The sequence below is a fragment of the Rhinoraja longicauda genome, chromosome 20, assembly GCF_053455715.1.
Source record: "Rhinoraja longicauda isolate Sanriku21f chromosome 20, sRhiLon1.1, whole genome shotgun sequence".
In the NCBI taxonomy this organism is placed as follows: domain Eukaryota; kingdom Metazoa; phylum Chordata; class Chondrichthyes; order Rajiformes; family Arhynchobatidae; genus Rhinoraja; species Rhinoraja longicauda.
The window spans coordinates 5,244,738-5,266,483 of record NC_135972.1 but is presented as its reverse complement, the minus strand read 5'-3'; the positions used below and the strand labels follow the sequence as shown (position 1 = coordinate 5,266,483).

Below are 21,746 nucleotides of genomic sequence, written 5' to 3'. Positions count from 1 at the left end.
TAACATTCAGCTGCTCATGGAAGAGTAGAGAATTAATTTAATCTTAATGGGCAATGTTTAAACCAATACCCAGAGGTAAAATTGCAGTGTGCCAACAGACTGTGGCAAATGATATTCAGCAAAAAACAAAAAGCTTTATTTTGTTTGTATGGAGTGACTGTATCACATGCCCCGGAGAGGAAAGTAAACATTTGAATTTTTGTGCCACCCAGGTCCATTACAGTGAAGAGAATCTTCTTTAATTTGTCTCATTTGAATTAAAAAATATATCCAGTGTTGGGGAGAAAAACTGAAACCTGGACCAGCCAATTAACATCTCAATAGCCAAGCTTGCATGCTTTCCTAGCTGGGCTGGAATATAACGGAGAAACCAAAAGGCAATAACTAATATGCTGCTTTTATGCTGTATTGTAGTATTAAATGTTATGCAGAGCCTTCCAGAACTTCCAAGATGTACAGTGGATTGTCAAGCATTCTTTGGAAAAGTTACAATGGGTCAATGTTGCAGCAAAAATTGTTTCCCTTGCTTTATTTTATTTCTGGCCTTTTTTCTTTTGATCCAGTTTTCTTTGAATTGTGTATAGTTCTGATTGAAAGTTTACATTGTAAAACAACTGGAATAACTTTCATAAGATTACGAGACATAGGAGCAGAAGTAGGCCATTCAGCCCACCATGACTGATGTATTTTTCCTTCAATCCCATTCTTCTGCCTACTCCCTGTAACCTTTGACACCCTTACTAGTCAAGAACTATCAATCTCTGCTTTAAAAATACCCAATGACTGCATCCACAACCGTCCGTAGCAACTGGCTAAAGAAATTCCTCCCCATCTCCATTCTGAGGCTGTGCCGTCTTGTCCTAGACTCTCCCATTACTGACATCCTCTCCCATCCACTATATAGGCCAGGGGTGGCCAAACCGCGGCTCGCGAGCTACATGCGGCTCTTTGACCTTTAATATGCGGCTCGTGGCCGCAAGAGACAAGCGTCGGTAGTCAGGATCGAACCCGGGTCTCTGGCGCTGTAAGACAGCGACTCCGCCACTGCCTCCCTCGCCTGCTGTAACACACTTTTATTGGGTTTCAAAGTCCGGCCGGTTTGTTTACCAGACAGGTAGACAGCGCCGCGGGGGGCTCGTGTTTCCACAGGGGCTATTTTAAGAATGCGGTCACACACAAACAATGTGCTGGAACTCACTTAGTAACAGTCTAGATCAGCCTTGGATACAGTGACGGAGACCTCAGGAAGTCCTCAGGTTTGCTTGGGAGTTCATCTGTCTTTCCATTTGTCTTTCCATCTCTCGGTCCAGCTCCCCACCTCGGCAGAGAGATGCAAAAATGCCGGGGAGTAAGTAACTCAGCGGGACAGGCAGCATCTCTGGAGAGAAGGGACAGGTGACGTTTCGGGTCGAGAGACCCTCTGAAGATAGACACACAAAAACGCCGGAGTAACTCAGCGGCTCAGTCAGCATCTCCGGAGAGAAGTCAGGGGAGAGAAGGGGGGGAGACACGGAGATGTGGAAGGGTAAAGGGTGTGTGCAAAACACAGATCAAAGGGGCCGCTGATCCAAGGAGAATGTAGGGAGACCCACACACACAATGCTGGAGTAACTCAGCGGGTCAGGCAGCATTTCTGGAGAAAAAAGGAATAGGCATACATGCATTTCTTAATATTTATATAAAAATTTTGCATCAAAATGTGTATGTAACAATAAAAACGTATGTGTAAATTTTGTTCATGTCTTGCGGCTCTCAAACATCTGAACTTTATCGTATGTGGCTCTTACATTAAGCAAGTTTGGCCACCCCTGATATAGGCCTTTCATTATTTGGTAGGTTTTAATTAGCCCCCCCCACTTCATCTTTCTAAACTCCAGCAAGTACAGGCCCAGAGCCGTGAAATGTTCTGCATGTTAACCCAATCATCCCTGGGACCATTCTCATAAACCTTCTCTGGACCCTCAACAATGCCAGAACATCCTTCCTCAGATATGGGTCACAAAACTGCTCACAATACTTCAAACGCAGTCCGACCAACACCTCATAATGCCTCAGCATTACATCCTTCTTTTATATTCTAGTCCTTTCAAAATGAATGCTAACGTTGCATTTGCTTTCCTCACTACCGACTCAACCTGCAAATTAACCCTTTGGGAATCGTGCACCAGCACTCCCTGGTCCCTTTGCACCTACAATTTCTGAATCCTCTCCCCATTTAGAAAATTAGGGTTTTTTTCCCAAGATCAATGATCACAAAGGCAGAAAAGCTCTGAGGAAAGCATTTTGAAAAGAAAATTGTTTATTTCATTACAATAATTTGTAAGCACAATACTCTAAAGTCTAAACAAAGTAGTGACCTACCCTGCCTAGATTCTGCATAGTTTGTATTCACATTTTTGCTACCTTCACATACATTTTCAAATTATGAGAACGATGCCCCTCATCTGAGGACTTATCGTAGATTGTTGCACAAAAATCAAGATAATTGGATTCAATCCTGGCCATGGGTACTGGCTATGTGGAGTTTGCACATTCTCTCTGTGAGGACAAAGGTTTCATACAGGTGCTTCAGTTTCCTGCCATATCCCAAAGGTTGGTGGGTTAGATGGCCACTGAAAATTACCCCAAATGGTAAAACAGCGTTGAGTCGAAGGGAATGTGAGGAGATTTTTTTTAAATAGGATTAATGTAAATGGATGTTTGATGTTCCCGATGTTGGGGGAGTCCAGAACCAGGGGCCACAGTTTAGGAATAAGGGCCATTTAGAATGGAGATGAGGAAAAACCTTTTCACTCAGAGAGTTGTGAATCTGTGGAATTCTCTGCCTCAGAAGGCAATAGAGGCCAATACTCTGGATGAGTTAGATAGAACTTTTAACGATAGCGGAGACAAGGGATATGGGGAGAAGGCAGTAACGGGGTACTGATTGTGGATGATCAGCCATGATCACAGTGAATGGCGGTGCTGGCTTGAAGGGGCGAATGGCCTACTCCTGCATCTATTGCCTACTGTAGACTCGGTGGGACGAATGGCCCGTTTCCATGCTGTATATCTCCATCATTTTACATTGGCAGTGCGACATTGAAACACTTTACATCAGTAAAATCTTTTGCTGAAATGTAATGATTGTGTGTTATCCAGGTAATTAAATCAGTGAATGCGTCTTTTTTGACACTGCATCTGATAAAATAATGGTCACATGAAACATGTTTCTTTATCTTATCTGGAAAATACAGCTGCAGCTTGACTCAATTGGTAGCACTTTCAAGAGGCAAGAGTTCAAATTCCAGTCCAGGGTTTTGCCAACTGTTCAACTGATACATTGGTACATTTATTGAAACCTATATTGCAGCTGAAGAGATGTATTAAAAATGAAAAGGAATTTTGACCAATTTCAATCAGAAAAATGAAAGAAAATTAACGTACAAAGTGAGTACATGCAATTTGGAGAAAAAAGGCAAAAAGTTCTGGGATATCTTAGCGAATTGGGCAACATCTCTGGAGAACATGGATTGGCAATGTTTCAAGTCGAAACCCTTCCCCACAGATACTGCCTGACCCACTTAGTTACTCCAGCACTTTATGTATTTTATTGTAAACCAGCATCTGCAGTTCCTTGTTTCTACATTCAACTGAAGTTATTTTGGAAAATAGTCTCTACCCAGGGTTGAAAGATATCCATCTGCCATAAAAACATTATACTCTAAATTAGCGGTCCACGGATTGCCACTAGGTAATATCACCTATATCACAGGGAGATACAGGAATGATCTTTACAGGGTCTTTACAGGGTCCACAACTTAGATAGACAGCGATACATGAAATAAGCATAATCATTTACTGAGTTAGTCCTGCTCTGGATTAATTTAGCACAATGCATGTCCTAGTTCGATTCCATCTGCCATTCCTCTACCTCTTTCCCCACTTCATCTCGATCCTGTTGAAATCTTATTATGTCGAATGGTTTAAAAAGATCCAAGGATGAAGGAAACATAATTCCCCCAGGCTGTTGGACCAGAACACGGAAATTGTGAACAATAGCAATAAACACAGGCAGCAAAATCAGATGAAGATCTCCATTCATTGTAGACATAAGAAACTGCAAATACTGGAATATTGCATAGAACACAAGAACAGTATCTCAGCTGGTCAGGCAGCATCTTTGGAGCACATGGTTACATTTTCGGTTGGGAACCATCTTAATTTATTCCCAAGTTTTAGGTCCCTTCTCCATTTATTGTGGTGTATTCCAACAGTAGAGATGAATGGAACATACAGCAGATGCTGATATTCAAGGAAGATATTTTCCAGAAGGTAAAGTAATAGAAGAAATCTACAATATTGCCTCCTCTAGTTAAGAGATCTCAGTTTGTTTTTGCAAAAGCAGAGAGATGGTTAACCACTGAACAAGAACACGTCAAAATTTGCTAAGCACGCAAACCTTCAAGCTATGCGGAAACATTTGTTTAAATTGTTCAATGCCAAGAGAAGCATATAATCTGTTCAGAAGAAATTAGCCCATTTTCTTTTCTCGAAATATCTTTGCAATTAAACTGCAGATTTTGTTGTTATATGGGAAAGAATCATTAAGATGCAAGCCCATCTACAAGCCTGACGTCCAAAACAAAGTTATTGGACAGCAGCCCACTGTTCAACTCCAGGGTTTTCAAATTTTAGTTGCAGCAATGAGTTCGGTTATGTCAATAGCTTTCCAAAATTTAAACCACTATGGAAAAGGCAAGGGACACTTAATACTACAAGCACAAACCCCTTCTGGATCAGAGACTTAAGACTATTTAGGGAACAAACCAAGTAGCACTGTTTGCCAACTTGTAGTAACGAGGGTAAAAAAGCATGCAAAGGAGAACACGGACTTGAAAAAAGTCAGGCAAAAAGTTAGTTAAGTAAGGGGGAAGTGCAGCGAGACCTGGGTGTCCTTGTACACCAGTCACTGAAAGTTGGCGTGCAGGTACAGCAGGCAGTGAAGAAAGCTAATGGCATGTTGGCCTTCATAACGAGAGGATTTCAGTATAGGAGTAAAGAGGTGCCCTGGTAAGACCACATCTGAAGTATTGTGTACAGGTTTGGTCTCCTAATTTGAGGAAGGACATCCTTGTAATTGAGGCAGTGCAGCGTAGGTTCACGAGATTGATCCCTGGGATGGCGGGACTGTCATATGAGGAATGATTGAAAAGATTAGGCTTGTATTCACTGGAGTTTAGAAGGATGAGAGGGGATCTTATAGAAACATATAAAATTATAAAAGGACTGGACAAGCTAGATGCAGGAAAAATGTTCCCAATGTTTGGCGAGTCCAGAACCAGGGGCCACAATCTTAGAATAAAGGGGAGGTCATTTAAAACTGAGGTGAGATGGAACTTTTTCACCCAGAGAGTTGTGAATTTGTGGAATTCTCTGCCACAGAGGGCAGTGGAGGCCAAATCACTGGATGGATTTAAGAGAGTTAGATAGAGCTCTAGGGGCTAGTGGAATCAAGGGATATGGGAGAAGGCAGGCACAGGTTATTGATTGTGGACGATCAGCCATGATCACAATGAATGGCGGTGCTGGCTCGAAGGGCCGAATGGCCCCCTCCTGCACCTATTTTCTGTTTCTATGTATCTCTGGAGAACATGGATAACGCAAATGATTCAAGTTGGGATTCTTCTTTAGACACATTGAATTATAAAGAACTCTGACTCTAAATAAAATTACCAAAGAATATGAAAAAAATAGAAAATAAGGAATTGTCAGAATTAATTCATGCAGTTGGGAAAAGGAATGGTGGCTAATAAAATTGAAACATTGAACGAATCTCTTTGCAAATAAACACCGAAGATTATGTGCTCAAATTGAAATTCTTAGAGAAAGGTAATTGAACCACCATTTGTAAAGAGAATTGAGATTTGGGTTATACACTACCGTGACACAACCAAAGCAGTCCATAGCCTATAAATCACACAATAGAGCAGATTAGTGGAGAATTGCAATGCAAATATCAGTAGAACAGCAAACTATAACCAAAGCCAGCCAAACTACAGCAATTGAAAGAACATCTAATTCCAAAAGGAACATGCTCAAAGAATGACATCGTGGGCAAACCAAATTAAGTGATTTTATTTGGTAGAGACTTTGTGCTTATTTAACTATTCACATTGGAGCTACGTATATCCAGACTTAATATATTGACTTAATGTTCAGCTTCTGAGTAGGGAGACGATTCACTAATGAATTAAAATCTGCTATTCAGATGAATCACAAAATGAGCCCTAGTTGATCTCTTTAATTGTTTTATAAATCCCACCTTTGGAGTAAAATTAGCTTCATAACAAAGACCATATTTATCTTCCTGAATACTCTGAAGTAGCATGTTGTAGGAGTTCGGGGGGTGGTGGGTGCACAAAGCTTCAAAGGACAGGAACAAATAATCAGTCATGATTGAATGGCGGAGTGGACTCGATGGGCTAAATGGCTTAATTCTGTTCCTATTTCTTATGGGTCTAAAAATTCTTATGGTCCTAATTTCTTGCCTTTCATTTTTCACCTTTTATTTTCTTCCATTTTTAATAATGATCTCCTCCTGGTTTAAAAGCTATTATGGGCACTGGCCATCCCATGTTCTTACAACTTTGCATATATTAGAATTAACCATATATATTTAATCCCCTAGTATTACCAATTAGATACTAATTCAGAAAACAGTGACAATAATTTACAAATTCTGAACCACTATTTCATCCTGTTTACATTTTCACTTCTTACTCTTCTCTGCAGGTTCATTAATTGTGCAACACTAAGAGTCTGGCAATTAAAAGACATTATATACTGCATTTGGGGTGGAAAGAAGATAGATTGTGCATCTGCCAGCAGAGGTAGTTGGCCTTGTCCATGAAACGGGGCCAGCTTATTATAATATTTAAATCGCCCTGTCTTGTACTTGCTAAGTATAGGTTGGAAGGGTGAGTTCCCAGAGGTGACAATTATCCACATCAGAATTTTACATGCCATTTTCTTTAGATGTTGGGTGGGAGGGAGAAGAGGGATGAGAGCTGCCAAAGGAAAGTAGGAAGGTGGGAAGTGACAGCAGCCCAACCGTTTTTGAAGTCAACTTTCACAAAAATATGAGATGACTTAAGGCAATTTAACATTTTCCCCAAAAGGATTTCAAATTAATGACATGCATCGGGAATGGGTACTTGGATATTCAGTTGCTTTATGTAAAATAACTTTCACATCCATTAAACATGAGGTCTGGTGTGAGTTTGGGAACAGTTTACAGATTGATTCCTACCAAATTACAGTACATGGCCGCAGTTTGCATTTAGACAATCTAAGAAACTGCCTTAGGCTTGATAATTCCTCCTATGGCATCTCTGGTCATAGGGCTGTACGTATGGTCCAGATAACAACATCAATCACAAATCAATGTAAAAAAAAAGAGAAAGCAGCAGTCAGCCACTTCCTGGTGGATAAACAGCCAAAGGGGCAAATGAAGGGGTGCAAGTTCAGGTAAAGTAACAGCAGATTTGTTGGAGAATATGCAACAAAAATCTGAACAACTTTGGCCACAAAATGATATGTATTGCAGGATATTTTGTGGGCAAGAAGAACATCAAGAAAAGTATAACCATCTGATTTTTAATGATTATGGACAATTTTAGACTAGTACTTTTATAGCTCAGAGGAAATAGGGGTTTAGTACAAGCTATTCATCCATGATGGGATAAAATCCAAATATTTTGTACTCTTTGTAGATTCTGGAGAAATGTTGCTGGTACAATTCCTTGTCTATATAAATGAAGGATGTATTTTAGATTAGTTACCATTACTTGTGGATTGTTAAAGTAACATAAGAAATAGAAGCGTTTATAGCCATTCAGTCCTTAATACTTGCTCTTCAATTGATTAAAATCAGACCTTTTGACTCGGCATCAGTTTCCTGCAATAATTTTATATTACTAAATTCCCTTAATATCTAAAAATCTATCTATCTTTGCCTTGAATATATTCACTGACTGAGTCTCCACAACTCTCCTGGGTAAAGAATCCCAAAGATTCACTGGCATTTGGGAAGGAATTTCTTGTCCACTTGGTCCTGAATGATTAAGCCGTTGCTTTAGGAATGTGATCCCTATTCCTGGCATCCCAATCAGGGGAAACATCAATTTCAGGTCAAAACACAAAGTGCTACAGGAACAAAGCGGGTCAGGCAGCATATTTAGAGGGAATGGACAGATTACCTTTCAGGGTCTTCGGAGAATTCTTCAGACCTTTCTGCGTCTAAAGAGGGGTCCCATCCTAAACAGTTGCCTTGTCTATTCCTTCCAAAGATGCTATCTGACCCACTGAGTTCCTGCAGCACTTTATGTTTTGCACAAGATTCCATCAGTTGTAGTCTCTTGTGTCTCCGTGATATCAATATCAAATCCCTTAAGAATTGTCTATGTTCAAATGAGATCACCATTCATTCTTCTAAATTTGAGACAGTATTTGCCCAGTCTGTTCAAACTCTCCTTCTGCAACAAACCTACATTACAGGGAAAAAGAAACTAGTTGTATTTTTTGTCAGTTATATTAGAGCTCCAAACTGAATTAAGTATTAGGGAATACAACTCTGTATCTACCACCCAATGATCAGATTACCGCAATTTGGCAGTGACTGAAATACCTTTTTTTTTTGTCCAGTGTTTAACTGCCAAAGATAATTAAGACTTGCAATATTTTAATCACCTTGATGTTTCTTCTATTCCCTTTTCCCTTTGTGAAATTAATTCTCGAGACCACTCAATAATTGTGCAACTCCATTCTGGTTTACCTGCAAGAACTTTACTAAATTGAGAATGTGCAGGTATCCAGCAACATAAGAAAAGAGGTGCAAATTTACAGAAAGGACATTTTTTTCCAACCATGTCAAAAGCTACAGAGATCAAATAGGATTCAGATGCCTCTTCACCATAATTGTATTGCTGTGAATAATCATTTTATCAACATAGAACTAAATAATGTATTTAATTTAGATAAATGGAATAAACATGTAGCATCAACGTAGCATATATATGTATCCAGGGAACATTACTACGAAACTGGGAGAGAAAAAGATCTTGGTTTTATTGAGCACAGGTACTTATGTTTCAAGGACGATGCTGTGAAATGGTAGTCAAGATGAACAAAACAATGGATTTATTTAATAGAAGTCCTCAGTATGAACGCAAGGATTGAATTTTGACTCCCATGTGGCTCAGTGTTCAATTGGCTTCCCCACGTGGTGAATGATAGAGGGGTAAATGTCTAATGGAGAACCATGAGAGTGATTCATAGTTTACAGCAATACTCAGATAGGATCAAGGACCTTGTCTTATTTCTGAGTGCATAGATTTAACAATAATCCGAGAGTCTATAAAATAATTAAAGGGCTGGATAGAGTTCGTAGTTTGCCATTTATTCCAGTTTAAAAGACAGGGAAGGAGCAGAAGATGGTTCAAACCAAGTATGAATAAGTATAGGCTTGATGTTAGACAATACATGGAAGTATTTTCTATGGAATTAAGAGTTACTGGAATACATTGTCTGTTGTGGTTCGTCACCACACCTTGCTTGTCTTCATGAGGAACCTGGCCCGGTCCTGACTGGAGCAGAGATTCGACCCTCAGAAGGTAAGAGTTTTTATAGGTACTATTTGGTTTCAATCACTTGAGTGGATTAGCATACGTTTTTTTCAGCAAACTTTCCCTCACTGGTTCTGGAACTTTAAAATGTACTAAAAATCATGTGATTGCAGAAGTGAACGCAGGGTGGGGGGAGGGCTGTAGGAAGAGGGAAGAGGCATGTAGTAGATTTGAGGGTTCTGTGTCCATGAAGTCATGCAGACTTGATAGAAGTTAGTCTTTCCCTTCTTAATAATTCTGCATGTTCAGCATAATACCAGAGTGGTGTTTACTTCTCGTGCAGTGTGGAAAGCATGACTATGCAGACTTCTATCTAACATTCAGATCTTGAAATTTAAGCATCACACTGGCTGTTGTAATACAGGGTCAGGGCTGAACCCTTTCATTACCCTCATTAATAAAAAGATGGATATTTAATTTCCAAGAAATCTAATTTTATCTCACTATATGATTTTTAGACCTAATTACGTATCAAACCTTGGGTTCATGTCTTTTATATGAAGTGCCTCGTGTGGTTCTGTCTGGACTTCCTCTCTTACCCTTGAATTTGATCCTCCCTCTCCATATGTCTTACTTTGTTCCCTTCAGGCCTGACTTGTTCTGTATGTCTAGATACGTTGCTGGTTACTTGACACTCCCAGCTGTCAAATATTAAGAATAGAATTCTGCACTATTCCCATTCCTCTGTGAAAAATAGAGAATGCCAGAAGAGGATGGGTGTAATCTAGACTCCAATCACTAATGAAAGTTCTCTCTCTACAATTTTTACTTATCTTGTGCAGTTCAGTCTTCAATGTGTAGAAAGGAACTGCAGGTGCTGGCTTAAACCAAAAATAGACACAAAAAGCTGGAGTAACTCAGCGGGTCAGACAGCATCACTAACGAAATGGAATGGGTGACGTTTTGGGTCGAGACCCTTCTTTCTGAAACTTCACCCATTCCTTTTCCACAGAGATGATGCCTGACCCGCTGAGTTACTCTCTCTTTGTGTATATCTTCAGTCTTCTATGTTGTTAATTTTCAAAAAAGAGCCATTTAAGTCAAATAGGTTTCCAGTGCTCAATTCATATAGATTAATGGAAAAATCAAAACTGCATTTAGCAGCATAAATCATTATGATTTGTGGTTGTCAAAGCAGTACTGTCTTTAACTGGATCCACGCACTTCCCCCTTCCTCCTGAGGGTTAAACCCTTTGTAATGCCCAGTTAGGGAATGTCTGCAGAAAATGTGGATGGAGCCCTACAGATTTCTCCACAAAGATTCCTGCAACTATCGCCATTTTTGACTGCTTCCTTTCAAATTGCAGTATTAACTCTACAGGGCAATTATGTGACCTTGGCAAAACAGTACAAAATTATGTTACAACACAAACTAATCTAGAGCATGAACAGAATGGTCATATGTAATCTGTATCTGCATGAGTGGTTCCGATCACAACGCTGGAGTAATTCAGCGGGTCAGGCAGCATCTCGTGAGAACATGGTAAAATCTCAAGGCATCCATGATCTCGAAAAATCCTGCCTGACTCGCTGAGTTACTCCAGCATTTTGTGTCTGAATATGAGTAATATGGATTGTATCTGTTTAATAAATATAAATGGAATTTCACACATCAGTCATCCATTTTTAAATGGGGCCATAATCTGCTGTGATTATACTATCAAAAACGAGTTGTTTCTCCTAAAAGACACACATTCTTTCAGAATAAAGGTACTATGACTTTGTTCACACACAAGTCAGAAACAATCTTCCTGATAGGATAAATGCACCACCTGTCAAATGGCCATGCTAACCAGAAATAACCAGGTTTGATTCCCAGTCTGTTAAATTAATTGGAAATGAGATGCTACATTTTTTCACAGCCTTCTGGGGCTTTTAGAGAGATATTGGAGGTAAAGTGCAGTCAAGTGTTCTGTTCATCATCTCCCTCCAGCGATCCCTGTTGGAAAGTGCACATGTTGACATTAGGTCCATGCATGATACTTAGCTGTCATGCATGGTCAAATAACTCACTGACCCTAGCACATTGCTGCCCATCACTGTGGAAGTAGTCTTCACCAAAGGGGAATTATTTACAAGAGGAGAGATTTAAATCATCACCATTCCTTCAATTCTTTAACAACCACGTGATAGTATTGAGTTTTTGCTTTACACAAAAGGGAAAGACATTGTATTATAAAGTAAATGTTGCTGGTAATGCAGGTGTATTTGTATCAGTAATATGCATTTTAAAATGGAAACAGTGAGGAACAGCAACAAATAAACCTGCAAGATTTCAGTATGAGAAAGTTACTCAATTTCTCATTTGTTCCCCATGATTAGTTCAGGATTATAACATTTCTGAGACTTGATTTTACTGTTACCTTAGTTCCTATTCAAAAATAACTTTGTACAGCATTTCTAACAAAGCAACATGTTCCAAGCCAATTCACAGAACATCTCAGATAAAAGTTGATGCAAAGCCACGTTATTGTATAGTTAGCCAAAAGCTTGGTTATAGGAGCTTATTGCAAATAGTATCTCAAAGAAGCGTGTTCGAAAGGTTAGTGGTCAGATTTCCAGAGCTTAAAACCTTGGTAGCTGGTATGTGATTTATTTCAGGGATGATCAAGAGGCCAGAATTGAAGAAACACAGATTTCTCCAAGGGTCACAGGACAGAAGGAGATTACAGGAAATATCATAAGGTGCGGCAAGGCAATTAAAATATTTTAAAACGTTGTCCCAATGCAAAATGTTAATATTTAGTGTTGCTTAACCCAGGACCAAACTGAGACAAGTACAAAGTTCTTGAGTAGAGAGCTATTGGTGGTAATTAGAATATGAGTAACAAAGCATTACATAATTTCAAACATAAAATAATAGAATGGGGAAAGTTAGTGTGCAAAATACTTACTTTGAGGTACAACTGCATTGATGTGAGAGTTTAGTAGCCAATGACCTAGAACAGGGTTGAAGTCCTCTAATGTTGCAGATGTAGAAATAGATGGTCACCACTCGGTCAGTTGTGACACCAAGGCTGTAAACAAGTCTGGTCAGCTCTGACAGTAAAAGGGATAATCTGTAGCAGGGAAATCGGCAGCAAGATAATTAAGTTTGTGGTATTGATCAGAATCAATAGCTTTTGTCTCCCCTGTCCAATGTCATAGTTTATGCTATACAACTCGAGTTTTTCTCTTAAATTTGCTCCATATTTACTGTAATTTGCAAAAAAAAGTCGCACCAGATGTAACATGCTGATATGCCACAAATCGATTGACTCCAGAAATTGGGCAATTCCTCGTTGATGAGGATCTTACATCATTTTCTTTGCCTGACTTAAAATAAACAAGAATTATATTTTCCTTAAATTTGCTTTTTTTTTGGTTAAAATTATTTCTGAATCACTCGTAACTATATTCTGCTGTCACTGGACAATTTACTTGTGGACTTCCCACTTACTCAGTTACACCTTTTCTCTCCCAGCTATCCTGATATTCTTGTGGTTATCAAGTTACTGACTCACTTTGGTAACATCACAATGACTAAAAACACCTCTTTGATCTATATTTTATGATAGGCACACCCTACTTAGTATGCATGATATGTGATGTTAGCTCTGTACTTTGATTCCCAGATCATGAAATAACCATTCAGCATTGAATCATTTGTTACAAATGAACCTGGATTGATAGAAAATTGTGACCATCTTTACTGATAATTAAATATAGCCCAATATTATAAAGAAGGGGGAAGTTTAACTGCCATTTATATTTCAACAGCCTGACAATTATACTAATTTATACATTTGTGCTTTGATTCCTTCATGCTAATTACATCCATTTGAACTTCAGGACATACTAGCGAACTATTCCTTAAATTCCTGTATGAAAAATAACATGTGCCCCTCAGAAAAACAGGAGAGGGGGTGGGGGGGGGGGGGGGGTTGTTTCTAGAACATCAGCTGTACTGTGCATTTGTAATGCAAAGCTGTATCATCTGTCCCTGCGTTAAGAAATGTAAGAAGAAATTAAATGTTGAAGATAAATTGTGTGTTGATTTATTTACATATTTTCCATGAGCCAATTTTATTCCATATCTCAAATTTTTAGCTAGTGACTTGTGAATATTGTCAGGACAAATGTTTGTAATGCGGGATAGACACAAAATGCTGGAGTAACCCAGCGGGACAGTCAGTGTCTCTGGAGAGGAATGGGTGATGTTTCGGGTTGAGACCCTTCTTCAGACGGGGAGAATGCAGGAGTTGCCTGTATTAACATTGACAAATCCGAAAACAGGCGCTGATAAAAAAGTATTTCCCCATTTCTTTATCCTTGCCACATTTAAAACTGGTTTTGTCAATCATCATTCTTCAATTTTGCACTTTATTGTCAAATGGGGGCCTCGGTGCTGTCCCCTATGAGCTGACCTTCCCTGCAAATAATTACGCAATCTTTACTTCCTTGTCTTGAACATTTCACATCAGTGAGACGAGAACACCACATTCTGCCTTGCCTGCATTGCAGATTACAAGGGCATACCCACTGTATGTTCAAGTCTGATTATGTTTAAAGATCAGTCCTTTTGGTTTTCAATCTACAGGTTCAAAATTCTTTTCAGAATTACAGCAAAGGAAAAAAAATAAAAAATCCTGTACACTGTAGATCAGCAGGGCGAAAAGGACTTAATGATTTGGGATGATAACCTTTGTATTCTGATGACCAGAAATGTTCATCTACAGAGCACTCTCAGATTTTCATCCTCTCGGCTTTTGTATAAGCAAGAATATTTAAACTATATATTAACTATGCATATTCTACCTTGACAATCAACCTAATGAAAATATTCCTTTAAATGATATGACCTATATTTTGATTCAAACAAGGATATCAAACAGTTCTGGTTAACAATATTTGTCATGAACAGTGAACATTTATTCTACTATAAAGGTGATTGGACATTTTTTTTAAACGCTAACTAGCTGGCTACCAATCTCTCTAATTAGAGCAGACATGAAAACAATCGAAAACCCAGCCTAATTAATATTGGAATCAACATCAATTCTTTGTATTGGAGAATGGTGCCCTCTTAATTATATATATATATATATATATATATATTAATGTAGGCTCTTCAGCAGTTTCAGTAAAGGTTATTTCTATAAACAAAATAATAACAATTTCCCCCATTTCAACCATTCAATTCATTTTTTGAATTACTCTAAAGGCATCTAGTGACAATTGATAATAATTACTCTTAATATTAAAACTAAAATTCACTTAATTTCAATATCAATTTTGAAATCTGGAAAAGTAACAATGTAGATGGATTTTGTAGTTAACCATTTCTTCCATGGCCCGAATAGTTTCACTGAACAATGCAACATTTTAAACAGAGGCATAGAGGACCGCAGGTTGATTTTAGCGTTACAAGTAATTGTCCTCATACCCTGTAAAATAATACGGTATATTTGTAAAAGCAAGTAATTTCTCCATTTCCTGTGACAACCTCATCAAAACCCTTCCACTATATATATATATATATATATATATATATATATACACACGCATATATACTAGCAATCTGTTCTCCCTCTCTCTCATCATCTTCTTGCTGGTTTATCACAATGACAGCATTAATGATTTGGATAAAACTTGGGTTGCCAATACTGTGAACAACAGCAGTATTGATGAAGGCATATTATGTTTTAGCCTTCAGTGGAAGCTGGATCAGTATCTGAAAAGAACTTGCACAGCAATGAGGTGAGGGTGAGACAATAGACGATAGGTGCAGGAGGAGGCCATTCGGCCCTTCGAGCCAGCACCGCCATTCAATGTGATCATGGCTGATCATTCTCAATCAGTACCCCGTTCCTTCCTTCTCCCCATACCCCCTAACTCCGCTATCCTTAAGAGCTCTATCTAGCTCTTTCTTGAATGCTTTCAGAGAATTGGCCTCCACTGCCTTCTGAGGCAGAGAATTCCACAGATTCACAACTCTCTGACTGAAAAAGTTTTTCCTCGTCTCAGTTCTAAATGGCCTACCCCTTATTCTTAAACTGTGGCCCCTTGTTCTGGACTCCCCTAACATTGGGAACATGTTTCCTGCTCTAACGTGTCCAACCCCTTAATAATCTTATACGTTTCTATAAGATCTCCTCTCATCCTTCTAAATTCCAGTGTATACAGTTCCAGAGGAACTGGGTCCAAGTAGATTGGTGTTATGTAGAACTGGGACACGAGTCTGTTCCAGGCCAAAATACTTCCTTCGTGATATAACCATTCTGTAACCACCTATATCCTTCCTTTGTCCCGTCCCCCTGACATCAGTCTGAAGAAGGGTCTCGACCCGAAACGTCGCCCATTCCTTCTCTCCTGAGATGCTGCCTGACCTGCTGAGTTACTCCAGCATTTTGTGAATAAATACCTTCGATTTGTACCAGCATCTGCAGTTATTTTCTTACACTAACCATTCTGTAATGTAATAGGTGTAATGTCTCCACTAATGTATCACAGTTTTCACAAACAGTGCCACTGTGACCATGTACACAATACTATGACAAGGTTTTTCAGTATCATAGAATACCATTGAAATAAATTACCAATTAAAATCAACTTGTGCATAGTTTAATTTTGGAATTTGGACCTCCTCACAATACTGATATGGTACTTCTGTTTTTTAATATTATCATGTTAAAATTAGGTCTTTTTGCTGCATTTGTTACAATGTACAGAAACCTGTTAATCTGCCATGATAGACAATGTTACATCTCAATTATCGGAATCTACATTGAATTATTTTAAATTTCTCATGGGTCGCCTATAGCCCCATCAGTCAGGATGGATTGCCATTAGGTGTGAATTATCGCAGTCTTCCATAATTAAGGAGTGGTTGCACATCTTGGATTTTTCCCTAACTCTGGTGAAGAGTCAATTGGTCAAGAGTTTCTGATGAAGTTCAACCGGTCTGAAAACCCTTCCTTCTGAGGCAGCTTGTGGGTGGCAGTAAATAGATCAGATGGGGCATCTTGGTCACCAAGGACGGGTTGGGCTGAAGGGCTTGTTTCCGTGCTGTATGACTCGAAGACCACAATCAGCTCGTTGCCAACTAACTTGCCACGTTGCTCTTTCATTTACAATAATAATGTGCAGTGGTTGTGAATTGCCATGCCAACTTTTGGTGTTAATGGACATGTTTAAAACACTGAAAACTTTAGTATGAAATGGTTGTTTAGCAGAAATAATTGTTAGCAATAGATTGATTGCATGATCTAGTTTGTTATTTTGGGGTAAGGCAACCGCATCATGGCCAAAGGAAGTAATTTTTAATCTATTTAGCATCTTTGTCAGGACTCAAGCTCCCTGTCTGCTATTGGCTGAAGGTCAGCACTAGGCACAGAAATGTTGGCTATTATCTTTCTAGTTAGAAGAGATATTTTGTAATGTTGACTGTAATTATCCTCATCCTGAAAAATAGAAGTAATTCAAATCTAATTTCACAAGTGCATGAATTATAAGGTGATTGAAGATTTGAAAGAGGTACATTTTCTAAAATTCCCAAGTGAATCAGTTGGCTTAAATTTGTTTGCCATTGAGTCTCATGATGACATTGAGTCTCATGATGTAAAGAAACCCAAATGGATAAGAATGACACATTTCCTTCCTTTAAGACCATTAAGCCAGTTGGAGTTCAAATTCTGTCAGATATTAAATGACTATTAAACAGATGAAAATAATGGTTCATTTTGAGATCCAAGTGCAGTTAGTCATTAAAAACTATATATTCTCCCTTTTTCAATTCTTGTCCCTTAATGTTCAAATAAAGATGTGATGATATCCTGTAAAGCAGATTGTGACATAGCCTGAAGAAGGGTCTCGACCCGAAACGTCACCCATTCCTTCTCTCCCGAGATGCTGCCTGACCTGCTGAATTACTCCAGCATTTTGTGAATAAAAACCTTCGATTTGTACCAGCATCTGCAGTTATCTTCTTATACTACTTGTGACATAACCCACCGAAGGTGACCTTAGCTTACTTGCAGTTCAATGGAAATGTTGTATTAGAGTACTAACATTCATCTAATTGTCCTTTTTGGAATTTATCCTCAAATTTTAATATTTATTAATCTATTTCAGACAAATAATTCATATTGACCTATTTTTGAAAAGGGTTTGTTTAAACTATAATATAAAAGTTTTTATGGTGAGTCTTGGTCAAATATTATAAACACATGAAAATAACCTGCATGTTCTGAACAGTTTCCAATTGAATTGCCATTTTTATGATAATACTCAGACCATAATAGATTAGGGTAAGACAGGTTATAAGCAGCCTATTAAACCACAAATACATTTTGTTACCTGATGTTTTGGATTATACCATAAATGTACCCCAGGCATTTTACAGCCATTGCAAATCTCAAAGAAAACTAAATTCAGGAGTATTTATTAAAATGGTGGCTGAAAAATTCCAGACTTTGGGGGCGGGCAAGGATTTGTGGGAGGAACTTCGCTAAACTTTTTCATTTTCAAAGGGCAGATTTGATCAAGTTATCAAGTTTTTTAATGTACTAATATGTCTGTTAGAAATAGAATGCTGTGATTTATTAAAATCCAGCAAAATATCCTATTTTTAAATGATAAAAGAATGAGTGAACCTCGATAATTCAAATTATCACTTTTTTGAAAAACGGTGTTAAAATGCCATGTACCCACAGCAACTTGGAAAACCTATTCCCGAAACCAATTTAATTTTCTTAAAGTATGGCCCGATCAATCTAGTAGTAACCTTGCTCCCTTCTGCTTGAAAAACTGATTAGAAGCGCATTCAGAAGTAGACAGGAATGCTTTAAAAAAAAACTCCAGCATGGGCAGGGAGGCCGCGGATCCCGGGGGAGCCGCACACTAAGCTATTTGGTATGCATGAGTGGGCCGGCAGAAAAGAACAGCGCTGTAGCTTCTTAACTTTACTCAACAATGCAGCGCGGGGCTCGCCCTGCCCGACAACTTCCCTGCTGCTGCTTCCCCCCACCCCCCCCTCCCTTCAGTAAAATGCGCCAGAAAATCGCAGCACACGGTGCCGTCAATGTAGAGAGAGCAAGACCATCCGGGTGAAGAGGGAACCTGGTCGGTGCTGCGCTCCACAAAGCTGCCCTCGTCACTGACAAGGCGCCATTGGCTCACTTCCACCACCGTACTTTTCAAAATGATCACACACACAATGGGGGCACTGACACTTGTCTTTTTTTCCAAAACATACTTCATATTTTCCCGTCTTTATTATATAAATATCAGCTTTTAACGTTTACTGTAAGAATATAAAACGTTTAAGTATCATTTACAAATTCACATACAGTACAATTCAAATATAGGTTGATCAGCAGGATATTTTATTTTCCTCTCTTTTTCCTTCAGCAACTGCCTGTCTCTGCATCATGGCCCTTTTTACAGGCAAATCAGTCCTCGGGAATCGATGAGTTTTCTCTTGACGAGCTCCCCCTATTTAAAGTAGACTAGGCTATCATAATTTCAGAAAAGGGGGAAAAAAGCCCCCCCCCCCTAAACTGGCGCAAAATGTCGATCAAAAAATAAGCCTGCACAGCTGCCAGATCGAGGCGTCTAGAATCCAAATTCAGTCCTTTTCTTTTGCATAAAACTATAGTTCGCGATTCTGACTTGGGTGCAGCCAAGACTGCAAAAAACAGTCTCGTGTGCTTCAGAATTTCTTGTAAAAATGTTGCCAGCCAACTTATTTTCATCGAATATCTTTTGTTTTGTTTAAGTCCAAAAAGGGTAGTAACCAACCAGCGAGGAGGGGCAACGTTTGCCTAGGCAGATTTTACTGTTAAACTCCTCAATTTCAGGGCACAAAAAAACGAGGTAGCCTTGAATGTGTCTATCAGCAATATGCATACCATCTACAAAACAAAAAAGTATGAACCAGTTTCCAGAAACAAATGTGACCAGTGTCAATTACTTCGTTATGAAAACTATGTTGAAGGATGGGAATACTGCAACTTATTTGATAGCACAGTGTGGAAAGAATGTCTTGCAAGTTACAACAGGACAATCACCTTTTTTTGTTTCGTCGTTTTTGAGTCAATTTTTGGAGAGAAAAAAACCCAATACTCTTGTTTTGACAGCAATGGCGATAATTATTAAGCATTTTTAAGGGGAAAAAATTCACCTCACTTTTTCACTTTCAGTCATCTGCCAGAGTCCCAAGTTAAGAACTTTAAGGCAGGGCAATTGCGTAATTCTTTCCAAACCCCTTTTGGTGATTTTTGTGCAGCCATAAAGATCAATGCCAGTCAGCTGGGTCAAATGGTCAGCTATGAGCTCCAGTCCTTTGTCTGTAATCCGCACACACTGGCCGATATTTAGGGTCCTTAATTCGTGCATCTGCCGGGCCATTTTGTTGATGCCGTCATCACTTATGTGGCAGGAGCAAAGGGAAAGCGATTTGAGTTGATATAAGCCTTGCGCGATATAAGCCAGGCTCTGGTCGCCTATCTTATCGCAAAAGGAAACGTCCAACCCACTCAGTCTCAAGCCACCCATAGCCAAATGCATGATGCCGGTGTCGCTGATGTTGTCACAGGACCGTAGGTTGAGACTCCACAAACTCGTCATGTGTGAAAGATGCAGCATACCCGCGTCTGAAATCCCACCGCAGAAACTCAAGTTGAGTACCTTGAGTTTGGTCAGGCCTTTGGAGATGTGTTTTAAGGAGAGATCGGATAGTTTCTGGCAGTCTTGTAAAGTCAGATATTCCAGGTTTAAGCAGCCTTCCGCAGCGCTTCTAGTCATGCCTGCCAAATGGCCGATTCCTACATCCGAGACATGCCGGCAACTCCTCAGATTCAAGCTCTTTAGTCTGTGCAAGCCCCAGGCAATCAACAGAAGACCTGTGTTGGTGATATTGCTGCAGCCGCCCAGCTCCAGCACCTCCAGATTCTTGAGATATTGTGCGATCCTCCCCAGGCTACTGTCCGTGATCTGTTTGCAGAGGCTCAGGTTTAGCACGTTCAGGGACGGGATCTCTTGCACGAAAGCGTGCCCCAGGCCGATGTCCGTCAAGTTGTAGCAGCCGCTGAGGTTCAGGCTCTCGATGTTGGGCATGCCTTGGATCACATAGCTGAGGCTACGGCGCAGGCTGAGGATCTGCACCCGCCTGATACCCCGTGCCTGCAGACTGGGGAAAAGGGACGGGTTGGCTCTCCTCAAATGCAACTTGGCTTCGACCCCTCGCCAGACGGATTTGTGGTAGGCAGCGTCCCTCCAAGCCGCGCACACTTGCGCCGCCCGCCCTTTGTCCCTGACGTCCAGGTAGCTGAAGATCATGGCTAAGATCTCGGGGAAGAGACACGAGATGTGCGTCTCCATGTTGCGGCGCTGCTTCCCCCCCCTCCCCGGCCCCCTCTCGCCTTTCTCCCCGCTCTCTCTCTCCCTCTCGCTGCCGCCTCCGCCAATCGATCAGCTCGCGATCCGGGCCGCACGTCACGTGACCCGCCGGCTTGCGCAGTCGGCCGCGAGCAGCCGGCGCCGGCGGTTGGCCGCGAGGCCGGCTCCGTAACGCGGGGGCCCCGAGCCGCCGACGTCCGACTAACCTCGCATCACTTCAAAAATCTTCCCGCCCCTCCCTCTCCAACGGAAAAAAAATTCCCCGTGCTGCAGACTTGTGCTTCTTGTCTTCAATTAGCGTCGCCCTCGCAGCCCCCATCGGAGCGCGCTCTCTCTCTCACGCCCGGCCGCCGGAGGCCTTCCTGCGGCCTTTGTCTGATCTTTTCAAACCCACTTGGCAGGCGCGCAGCATTTTCCATTGCGGGGGTGTCCCCGGAAATTAGAAACAGAAAAGAAACGTGCTGCCAGAACTCAAACCTCATGTTTTGCCTCGGAATAGTCAGGATTATTAATACAGGCCAGTTACTGGTGCAAGGAGAAGAGAAAATAAAAGGTTTTGAGGAGCGAGAACATGGCGTGGAGCGCTCGGACTCCCCCGCGATTGAGTTTGCCATTGGTCTCGCTCGGATGGAACGGTGAGGACAGTTCCCTAGGTAACCAAGTTCTTACAATCCGGTTCACTTTACATTAACTCCTTAGTTA

The 21,746-nt window shown here is 40.2% G+C and overlaps 2 protein-coding genes across 4 annotated transcripts in view; one reads left to right on the top strand and one right to left on the bottom strand.

Moving 5' to 3' along the window:
• Positions 1-21,746, top strand: part of wnt5b (wingless-type MMTV integration site family, member 5b) — an 81,577-nt gene that overhangs the window by 25,109 nt on the left and 34,722 nt on the right. Inside the window, exon 1 of one of the 3 annotated variants that reach the window (XM_078416810.1) lies at positions 21,178-21,679. The exons of 1 other annotated variant lie outside the window; for it this stretch is intronic. The gene's annotated coding sequence lies outside the window, so the exon portion shown is untranslated. Of the gene's footprint in view, positions 1-21,177; positions 21,698-21,746 lie in introns of those variants that run through there. One more of the 3 variants, XM_078416809.1, reaches the window with a different exon arrangement.
• LOC144603347 (F-box/LRR-repeat protein 14) lies at positions 18,705-21,035 on the bottom strand. The gene has a single exon (XM_078416491.1). It carries the CDS (start codon positions 21,024-21,026, stop codon positions 19,824-19,826), a length of 1,203 nt encoding a protein of 400 aa, XP_078272617.1. The 5' UTR covers positions 21,027-21,035; the 3' UTR covers positions 18,705-19,823.

Bases quoted from the DNA above. Each gene is read 5' to 3' on its own strand.
- LOC144603347 (XM_078416491.1), bottom strand. From the start codon at position 21,026: ATGGAGACGCACATCTCGTGTCTCTTCCCCGAGATCTTAGCCATGATC.